The 10,519-nt window shown below is 49.9% G+C and overlaps 1 protein-coding gene across 2 annotated transcripts; it reads right to left on the minus strand.

Annotated features, from left to right (window-relative positions):
* Window positions 1-1,910: 1,910 nt before the first annotated feature.
* ACTB (actin beta) lies at window positions 1,911-9,108 on the minus strand. Of its 2 annotated transcripts, XM_066640891.1 has the most exons (6): window positions 8,968-9,108; window positions 6,268-6,396; window positions 5,331-5,570; window positions 4,393-4,831; window positions 3,766-3,947; window positions 1,911-2,789 (listed from the first exon to the last, which is right to left on the minus strand). In XM_066640891.1, the coding sequence occupies exons 2-6, from the start codon at window positions 6,388-6,390 to the stop codon at window positions 2,646-2,648; spliced, it is 1,128 nt and encodes a 375-aa protein (XP_066496988.1). In that variant the 5' UTR covers window positions 6,391-6,396; window positions 8,968-9,108; the 3' UTR covers window positions 1,911-2,645. The 2 variants fall into 2 exon arrangements, with proteins under 2 accessions (XP_066496988.1, XP_066496987.1); XM_066640890.1 differs by lacking the exons at window positions 6,268-6,396; window positions 8,968-9,108 and adding an exon at window positions 5,165-5,209 and having other exon boundaries at window positions 5,331-5,377.
* Window positions 9,109-10,519: the final 1,411 nt, after the last annotated feature.

A 10,519-nucleotide genomic window follows, 5' to 3' on the forward strand; every position in this document is an offset into this window, starting at 1 on the left:
CCTTTCTTCACCAACAGAAAAAAATAGTTTCATGCTTAGCATTTAGTGAAACTGGACTGGGAAAAGAAGGTGGCTGTGGGGAAATGTATGTTTTGCATGCAGAAAATCTCTGGCCATCTCCAGCTGCTGAGATGCCAGAGAGCTTGCTGGCAGTCAGTGATTAACATACCAAGCAAGGGTCAGAAGGCAGCCTTCCTACATCCTAGAAGGGATTATCTAATGAAATAGGGCTGGCCTTCCCTTTGCTTAATACAATTGGATTCAATTACAAATGGAGAGGTCAATCAAGTAGCCCTTGTAGAGACGGAGGCATGCCTTTCTACCTCCATAGGGATAGCTTGCACCTTCTGCACCTCCACCCAAGGATCCCAACCTGGCCAGGTCACTAAACTCGGGCTGTAGAGTGGAACTGATCTACAGGTAGAGAAGTTCACCTCTATCAGAGGTATGACATGGCAGCCAGACACTCCCTTCTCCTTCCCTGTAAAGTCCAGAGGAAAAAACTAACAGAGCAGAGAGAAGCCCAAGACTTTTCTGTAGAATTAAAAACATTTCTTAACAAGAACTTTCTCTTTTCCCACCCATGTTCAGCATGCATTCACCAAAAAGGAGGTGAAGATCCACAGCTTCTGCAACCACAGGGCAGGCGCGTAGACAACTTACCCAGGCCACAAGGCTGGACCTGTAACATCTAAACCTTTGCCATTCTTGCTCCCCTGAAAGACACAGCCTGCAGCTGCTTGCAGCAACTGTATATTGCTGTTGCTTGAGACTTTTCTGGGCTGCAAGGCAGTTCAGCTCTTGAGCCAAGGCTGCAAATCTAGTATAGCTTGCTGCTTTTTCTGGATTGATGTGTTGCAGTCATCTTATGCATAGCCTATGGCTATCCAACAGGCCACCAAAATAACTCATTTGTTTATCACCCCATGTACCCCTTAAATCCATTTGCAGGTTTATCCATTCCTTCTTCCAGCACAAGCTTCTGCAACTTACCCCCAGAGCCTCTATGGACTTGCCCCCATCTAGACCCCTACCCCAAGACCTTTGCTCCTCTCCTCTTAGCACACCCATCCTTTCTCCCATGCTGCCTCCCAGTCACACATGTGCAAGCTCCTTAAAACCTACATATTTCACAAACGCTTGGCCCAACCACTGTAACCAAGGGAAAACATGCCTGCAACTACAATTGCATATTCTTGTCCTGTTTTAAGCCCCTTCCCCCATTTCTCTTCCTGAACTGCCTCCCTTGTGTCTTACCTAGTTGGCAAGTTCCTCAAGGCAGGGACTTAGCCTCATTCTTTGGGAAGCGCCATGAATGTTGGTGGTGATGTTCAAAGCAAGATTAGACACCCACTTACACCAATCTCAACCCATGTGTTTGTAAAGTTGTGCACACTGCGGCAAAAAAAAAAAATCAAAACTTCACATATACACTGATGGATTCTGAGCTGTCTGTGACAGATCAGGAGATACTTTGGGGTGCTGGTGGATAGCTCAAGTGTCAATCCCATCCATGTGCAGCGGCGGTGAAGACAGCTGATTCCATGCTCGGGATCATTAGAAAAGGTATCGAGAACAAGAAAGCCAATATCCTTTGTACAAACCGATAGTAAGGCCACACCTGGAGTATTGCGTCCAGTTCTGGTCGCCGCATCTCAAAAAGGACATAGTGGAACTAGAGAAGGTGCATGAGAGAGAGAGAGAGTCCAAAATGATTACTGGCTGGGGCACCTCCCTTGTGAGGAAAGGCTGCAGCATTTGAGGCTCTTTAGAAAAAGGCATAATATCAATTCTTTTCTGAACCCAAGTTTATAATTATAGGCACTGGATCTCCCCGCCAATCCTACCCCACCCCAGTTTCCCATCCCTCCTAAGGACTAGTAACATAAAGAGCCAAACACCAGTCAGAATTCTATTGTGTGCATCTTTATTTGAACTGTTCTTAAAGTCAGTGTACAGTTTTGCCCCCACTGTTTCCCATTTACATACTGGCACCAATTTCTGTAAGGAAGAATCCCCTCTGGGAGGGGAAGGGGGGTTAGACTGCAAGCCTTCACATCTAGATTGGGAAGAAGAGAAACAACCACAGCCCAGTTTGTAATTATTATTATTATTATTATTTTTTGCTCGACAGAAAAAAAATCAAAAAGGATCAAGTGTGTTTTGTTTTAAGGCGCAAGATACAGAAAGACACTTGTTGGGTTTACATACAAGCAACACTTGGCTAGAACACCCAATTGGTACTTCTCATGAGTAGGGCTGGGCTGCCGCCTTCACAGAGGCTGGTTTAACTTCCTCTCAATGCATTTTACAATATTTGGAATGACTATTTAAAAAAAAAAGAAAAACACAAATGTACAATCAAAGTCCTCAGATGCATTGTAGAACTTTTTTGGGGGGTGGGGCGGGGCGGGGTGGGGAAGGGAGGGGTCTCGCTCCAACATATTTTTTTTAAAGAGACTGCTGCTGTCAAACTTTTCACCGTTCCAGTTTTTATATCCTGAGTCAAGCGCCAAACAAAAACAGATAAAGCCATGCCAATCTCAACATCTCGTGTTTTTTTTTAAACGCGCAGTTATGGGTTTTGTCAAAAAAGAGAGAGAAAAGACATTTGTGGTAACTAGTCCCGGTTGGATGGTTTTTCTTTAGAAGCATTTGCGGTGGACGATGGAAGGTCCAGACTCGTCATACTCTTGCTTGCTGATCCACATCTGTTGGAAGGTGGACAGGGAGGCGAGGATGGAGCCACCAATCCAGACGGAGTATTTGCGCTCAGGTGGGGCAATGATCTATGAAAGGGAAGATGAGCAGTTGATCAACAGGCTGTAGTGGTAAGTTCTCAGTGCCATGTCCAAACACCAAACAATCAAGTGCAGCAAGACCTCACTTAAAGTCGTTTTGCTTTAACTCATCTTGTTATAAAGTTCATGCCGAGGAAATCAATTCCTGGCCAGGGCCACTGTCTGTGTGGAATTGGTATATTCTCCTCCCCTCATCTGTGTGGGTTTTCTCTGGTCCAGAAAGCTCACATTTATTTTAATGTTTAATATTAGAGGTGTTGTGGATCTTTTATGTGTGATGTTGTTGCAGGGTGACCAGAACCAATGGAGGACAAGGTGCCTATACCCTGAACCATTATATAGAAGAGGGAATTTGGGCAGGTGAAGCTTTTTAAACCCTTCCATGTTGAGCTGCACCTGCTCAAATTCCCTCTTCTACACAATGGTTAAAGGTATAGGCACCCTGTCCTCCATTGGATCTGGTCACCCTGTGTTGTTGAGTTCCTCCAGCATATTCCTAGTCTCAGCTCTTGTTTACCATAGCTCAATATACGTAAAACTGGTTTTGTTGCAAGTGGTTTCACTTAAAGTTGCGGTTTCCAAGAGCCTATCAACAACTTTAAGTGAGGACTTGCTGTACAATAACTTGTCATCATCATCCCCCCAAGATTTGGGCTACAGAGTTCCTTTGTAAACCTAGAAACCCATCTATGTTGCTGCCATCAACTCTCCTGGAAGGAAGGCTTGATCTTGCGTGAAATGGCTGGCCCAACAAGTTGTGATCCCCAACCTCAGGACATCATTTTGACTATCTCTAAAACCCCGTAAGACCTCCTTAGGCTACTGCTGGCACCCACGGTGGGCTCCAAGTCTAACCATTCAGGCAGCACAGCCACCTGGAGCAAGGAGGTGCAGTTCAGTCTCCCCCCACCACTTGCACCAGCAGCCTGACAAAAGAGAGAACCAGGCAGACGGGGAGGCTCACCTTGATCTTCATTGTGCTGGGTGCCAAAGCTGTGATCTCTTTCTGCATTCTGTCAGCGATGCCGGGGTACATGGTGGTGCCCCCAGACAAGACTGTGTTGGCATACAGGTCTTTACGGATATCCACGTCGCACTTCATGATGGAGTTGAAGGTAGTTTCATGGATGCCACAGGATTCCATACCTATTCGAAAGAAGTGGCAAGTGTTAAAGACGCGTCTCCTGGGATCCTGGCTGTCTTAAGTAACAAGACCAGCAGGTCCCAAAACCAGTGGTTCCCAAACTGACCGTAGTCACTGTGCCCTTCTTTTGTGGTGGCCTCTTCTTCCTGGCTCTCTCAGCCGCTGCCATCTTCTCCCAAGATCTCATGTGATCCAAGATGGCAGCTGTCTCGCGTGCCAGGAACAAGGACACTACCATCTTGGATTGCACAATAATTGTGCAAGATCTCATGTGATCCAAGATGGCAGCACCCAGGACCGCCAGGAAGAAGAGGCTGCCCCTTTGAGTTTGCTATGTCGCCATCAGGCACCATGATGCACAGTTTGGGAACCACAGAACAAGACCAACAGACGAGATGATGAATCTCAATAGAGGCCCCATTCAAGAGGATGAGCTGCCACACTTACCCAAGAAAGAAGGCTGGAAGAGGGCTTCAGGGCACCTGAACCTCTCATTGCCAATGGTGATCACCTGGCCATCAGGGAGTTCATAGCTCTTCTCCAGGGAGGAACTGGAAGCAGCTGTGGCCATCTCCTGCTCGAAGTCCAGGGCAACGTAGCACAGTTTCTCTTTGATGTCTCGCACAATTTCCCTCTCAGCTGTGGTGGTGAAGCTGTAGCCCCTCTCGGTCAAGATCTTCATGAGGTAGTCGGTCAAGTCGCGGCCAGCCAGGTCCAGACGGAGGATGGCGTGGGGCAGAGCGTAACCTTCATAGATGGGCACAGTGTGGGTAACACCATCTCCAGAGTCCATCACGATACCAGTGGTACGGCCAGAGGCATACAGGGATAGCACAGCCTGGATGGCGACGTACATGGCTGGGGTGTTGAAGGTCTCAAACATGATCTGTTGCAGGGAGAAGAGGGGGAGAAGGCAATACTATTAAGAAGCTGGCAGGGCATGGTGTAGTCTAGTCATGCTCAGAGGATAAGCATCCACTGATAAGGCCACCCGTGCCAGTCAGATATGGAGTTACACAACAGAGCCAAGTGGTTAAGGTACGCAATCACAGCTTGCATGGTGTCCACACACCTCTCCCCCAGCCCCATTCCACAACACAGAGAGGGTTACAGAAAAGTTCACTCAAGTCAAGGCAAAGTTAGTTGAGAGACCACAGTATATAAAATGATTTTTGCTGTCAAGTCCAAGAAAGCCAATGTCAGAAAGACAGATAAAAACCTTTCAAGATCCAGCAAGAGAGATTCAGACCAGGAAAGGAAAACCCTGCAGGTGTGAGCAAAAGAAAAAACAGAAGGCAGGTGAAGAAAAGGGATGAAATGCTGCCAAATAGCCTTGATGGGAGCGAAGGGGGGGGGAGAGAGAAATGGGGTTTATGGGCATATACCTGTGTCATTTTCTCTCTGTTGGCTTTGGGGTTCAGGGGGGCCTCTGTCAGCAGCACAGGGTGTTCTTCAGGGGCGACTCTCAGCTCATTGTAGAAGGTGTGGTGCCAGATCTTTTCCATGTCGTCCCAGTTTGTGACAATGCCGTGTTCAATTGGGTACTTCAGGGTCAGGATACCTCTTTTGCTCTGTGCTTCGTCACCCACATAGCTGTCTTTCTGGCCCATGCCAACCATCACACCCTGAAAAAGGAAGGAACAGAAGCGGATGTCAGGACTGAGCGGATTCCAACTTCTAACAGTCAAGGGACTACTAGACTAATTGTGCACAAGGCCAAGCATCTACAGTAGTCATGCTTGCCAAGAACTGAGCCCATTTTTAAAAGTTTATGGTCCTCGTGGTTGCTTTGAAGTCTTGGACACACAACCTAGACGATCACAGAGAGACAGCACTTTTCCCTATTTCCATAGAGGGAAACATTCATCTGGAGAAGCAGTTTCTGAGCTCTATTTGTGGGCACAGAGAACATTTCCCTAGCCATTATTCCCCACCCCCCAATCCTGAACAAAGGTTTAAGCAGTCCATGTTGTCCTGGTTTAGAGAAATATTGATTCATAGCTTGTGAACAGCCAGGGAAAATAGAACGTAACTCCAGTTAAATCCAGGGACTGTTTTTTGTGCTGGCGAAATCCAGTCTAAGAAGGACCAGAGCTCTATTTTTTATCCTTATGTCCAGTCCAATTTAAGTCCATAAAAACGGGTGCATATAAATTTCTGTCCCGCTACCAACATACCCCAAATAAAAGCCTGTGGGGTAGTAGCTGGTGGGCTTTTTGCAAGACCCATTCATTGAAGAGCTTCGACAGCCCTGCATTTGACTCTTCAGTAGAGGCTCCCCCACCCAAGAAGCGAACCTGGACCCCTCCCATAACTCCATACCTGGTGTCTGGGGCGGCCAACAATGGAGGGGAACACGGCGCGAGGAGCATCGTCCCCGGCGAAACCGGCTTTGCACATTCCGGAGCCATTGTCAACCACGAGCGCAGCAATATCATCATCCATGGCGATCTTTAGGAGGAGAGAGACAAAGAGGGGATTAAACCAGGAGTTCAGTCAAAGCCAGCTTACAAGCTGTGCTTCTGCAAGAACTTCCGTCTCGGGCTTAAGTGACACCTGCTGTTAAAGCACCAGGCAGCTTGCTCTGATGGAGTGTGCTAGAAGGGACCACCCCACCCACTTCCTCCGCAGCTTCCTGTTTTGTCATTGCCACACTCCCCATCTTCAGCCACAAGAGGGCGCCTGCTCCTTCTGCATGCACATATGGGACAAAGGAAGTCCTTTACTCCCGTCCCTGTTATTACCATAAAAGGCAATGGTTAGAGCCCGGCTTGCAGAGGCAGAGATGCTGCGCAAGCCAGCTTTTGGAGGGCTCTGCTCAGAGAGGCCCCGCCCTTCCTTCCCACCACCCCCTTCCTTCCAGAGAGATGAGTCTTGTCTGGGAGCCACTCCCAGTGAGAGAGAGCGCAACAGCATGTCTGGAACACCCATTTGAGACAAGATAGGGCAATAACAGCCAGAGACGAGCTGGAAACTAGGGCAATCACTCACACCCTGGTGCCTTTTTAAAAAAAGCTGCTTTGCCCTGGATCTCCACCCTGCTTAGACCCAACTCTGCAGCTTGTTGGTCCAGTCCCACAAGCCACATTTTAAAACTCGACATACAAGAATGAGAGGTGCCTAATGACTTAGAGGATTTTAAAAAAGGCGTTGCCACCTTTGGGAAGTTTAGATGCAGGCTCCTCTCCCTATGGGGGGGGGAAGGGAGAGAATGGGATGACCTGTGCGTTGTCACAGGTGGCAAGGCACTTAACATGACCCACAGGATTAAGAGTATTTATGCGGCTTGGCACGCTCTGTCTGAGCAGCCAGGGGTCAAAAGGAGAATGAAAAGAGTGGGGGGAATTTCATGTCTAGTGTAGCTTGATGCAGATGGGAAGATTTAAACAGTAGAACAGAAAGGAGGGATTTCTATAAGGGAGTTTCCACCTCTCAGGCAAAGCTGTTGGGACCAGACCCCACCCTTCAACAACCTGTTGGCCAACTTGTATTCCTGCAAGGTACACTAATGAGGACTAGCCACTTGTCATTTCCACACTAGCATTCACTGACCATTAAAAAAAAACACCTTACTCCAGCAATATGCATGCACTTCTGCATCCTCCACTGCAGAAAATTCCAGAGTGACTTCAGGGAAACAAAGACCCCCCTCAGCAGTGGGAGGGGCAGCCCCCTCAGCCATGATTGATTTGCTTCCCCTCCCCAAAAAGTACCTCCCCTCCCTCTCTCTCCCCCCTCCCTCCTCCACCCATGTGCTTGGCTGATACAATAGAAAGTGCAGGCTTCTCCCACCGGAAACAGCCCCCCTTGCCAAGTCACACCCTATCAGGTCTGGATGCTTGCTACCTACCCACCCACCCACCCCAATTGGGGGGGAGGGTGGTGGATGTGCAATCCAAACCCCACTACCCAAGCTCAACTCCCTTCCAGGAAAAAAAAAAAAAGAGACTGCATCACACAAGAGGACCCCCCTCCCCATTTGACAATAAATCCTCTTAAAGGGAAGGCCACACTGAGTTAAAACCGATTAACAAGCTGGGGAAGGCAGGAGCCCATAAGGAACCATTGTGTGCCAGGATGAAACTGAGTGAAATTGACCAGACTGCAAATTCCAATGTATTCCCCTTCCTTCCCCCCCCCCCTTTATAATGCAGCAGAGGTTGTAAAGTCCAACAAGCAACACTTCCGGAAGGATTTGCCCCTCTCCTGCCTGTAACTGGACACAGTGTTGTTTCTCTCCAGGGGAAGCAAGAGCCCGATTCCCACTCCCTGCCCCGCCACTCCATCTGCAAGGACTTCGCGACACACTGAGATCCCACTAGCAGCCCCAAGGATCGGAAGAGCCTCTTTTGAGATTTAACTGGAGGAGACCCCCCCCCTCCAAGCCTGGTCACAGAAATGCATAAAGGGGCCTCTTTTGCAGGCATCCCATGCATTAACAAAGCAGCCCCATATAACTCTATAGGGCACCGCCTTTGTCAGCATGCAGGGGATCGGCACCAAGTTTCCCCCACTGAAGACTTGCGGGGCGGGGGAGGAAGCACGACACCCACAGCCACTCGAGCACGATCTGACTGCCCTAGAGCGACTCCAGGCCACGATCCGGATCTCCTCCTGGCCTGCAAGCCCACCCACCCTTTTAAGTTCCCCGGGAGTAAGCACCATTCAACGCAATGGGCTCACACCACGCCGGAGGGTCACGATTTTTTTTTTTTAAAGCACCCACCAGGACCCCCATAAACGAGCCAGCAAGAAAAGGAAGGATGGGAAATAAGAGATCCCTCAACTGAAAGGCCAGCAGATCAACGCACTCCCCCCGTTTTGCAAAGCAGATCCAGCCAGAAAATGAAGCATGGGATCTCTCCATTGAAAGACCCCCCCTTGTTCTGCAAAGCAGTTTCAGCCACAAAAAGGAGCATGGATCATAAAGAGATCCCTTAAGGGTCCCTTGGAAAACCAGCACATCAATGCACCTCCCCCCCCCCCCCCCCCGTCTGGCAAAGCAGATCTCCAGGCACTTACCTTTGAGAAGTTGCAAATCGGTTTTAAAAGTTGGGGCTTATTTTGTTTTGTTTGTTGGCGGAGGGGGGGAAGGCTCGAGACGACCCGGGCGCTGCGCGCACACACACAGGCGGAGAGGGAGCTCAGCGGCTGGGCGTCCGGCCCCCGCGCCCGGGTTTTATGGGACCTGCGCCGCTGAGCTCTCTCCATAAAAGGCAACTTTCGAAACGCGCCCTCCTGATTGGCTGCGCCGCCCTCACTCACTCCCCAGCCTGGCCGTGCACATTGCAGCAGTCTCTCCCCCCCCCCAGCCATGCATGCGCGCGCCTTTCTCGTTTGCAAAAGCATCGGTGGGGGAGGCTCTTCTGCGCTTGCAGGGAGTGCAAAGTGCCTCCTGGGGTTTTCCCCCCCCCTGCAAAAAAAAAAAAAAAAAGAAGAAGCTCCCACACTGGAGTGTGCAAGCACCGTGGAAATGTGCAGGACCTGGGACAGATTATCCTGCAGCAGCCCTCCCTTCCTCCCCCACTTGATGGTGGTGAGAGGCCTGGAGGAAGCCTGGATCTCTCCTCCAGGCACGTTTGGCCCGGACAGAAACCCCCATTGTTTGATCGCCTGGCCTGCTCCAGTGCGCATCCCAGTTCACAACCAGAAGTGGGCATGAGCGCTTGCGCTACCCCCTAGGCCTGCTTGCCTAGGGAGGAAGGGCCCAATCCTATCCAATTTAACAGTGCCAGTGAGGGAACAAAATGTTCCCTTACCTCCTGGAGGCCTCCATAACTACCCTCCCACCGCAGGATGCAGCGCATACCCCACAGGCATGGCTGCACCAGGGCAGGAAAGTTGGGTAGGTTATGGCCCGAAGTCTGTGGAACTCTGACTTCTGAGAGAGAGCCCTTCCGAGTCCGCACACGCTACCATACATTGCTGTTGGTGCATTTCCTGAAGAATGAACCCCATTGAATCATGTGGGCCTTGCTACCTAGGTTAAACCTGCCCAGGGACCCAGCTATATGCAAACTGTGGGGCTTGCTCCCAAGTCAGCATGCACCAGGTTGGAAAAATCTTTGGTGTTCCTATTGTGTCATGTGGTAGGGGTATGAAGTTCTGCAGAGCCACCTGATCTTCAGTGCGCTTCCTCCGAAGTCAGCTTCACTTTGTTCAAGGGGGTGTACACGCCGCCCCTCCCAGAAAGGCCACAGTCCTAAACACACTAGCTCCTTTGGGTGGACTGCTGAGCAAACAGAGACTCTCACAGCAAGCCCACCCAGCCTGGCTTTTTTTCTAAGTAAGCCGGCTTAGGAGTTAGGAGTGAGCTCTCTCAGTCCAGCCCCTGCACATGTTGATTCTGGAGGAAGCGCTGAATTCAGTGGGACTGACTCCCAGTGAAGGGTGCACAGGGGTGACAACCTTCAAGACAACCCTTGGAGACAGGAGACACGCTGGCAAGGATTCCCTGCCACGGCCAAGCAGGCATGAGAAGTGCCTCTTTAGCAACCACAAATCTGTCGTCATCGCTATGTCACATTGTGCTGGGGGGGCAGTGGCATCCCCTTGAAATAACCTCTGGGTCTAC

This window comes from Tiliqua scincoides, chromosome 13, assembly GCF_035046505.1.
Source record: "Tiliqua scincoides isolate rTilSci1 chromosome 13, rTilSci1.hap2, whole genome shotgun sequence".
NCBI classification, from domain to species: Eukaryota; Metazoa; Chordata; class Lepidosauria; order Squamata; family Scincidae; genus Tiliqua; species Tiliqua scincoides.

Bases quoted from the DNA above. Each gene is read 5' to 3' on its own strand.
- ACTB (XM_066640891.1), bottom strand. From the start codon at position 6,390: ATGGATGATGATATTGCTGCGCTCGTGGTTGACAATGGCTCCGGAATG. The intron at 4,832-5,330 runs GTATATGCCCAT...TCCCTGCAACAG, and splicing joins ACAGAGAGAAAATGACACAG to ATCATGTTTGAGACCTTCAA. The intron at 3,948-4,392 runs GTAAGTGTGGCA...TCTTTCGAATAG, and splicing joins CTTCCAGCCTTCTTTCTTGG to GTATGGAATCCTGTGGCATC.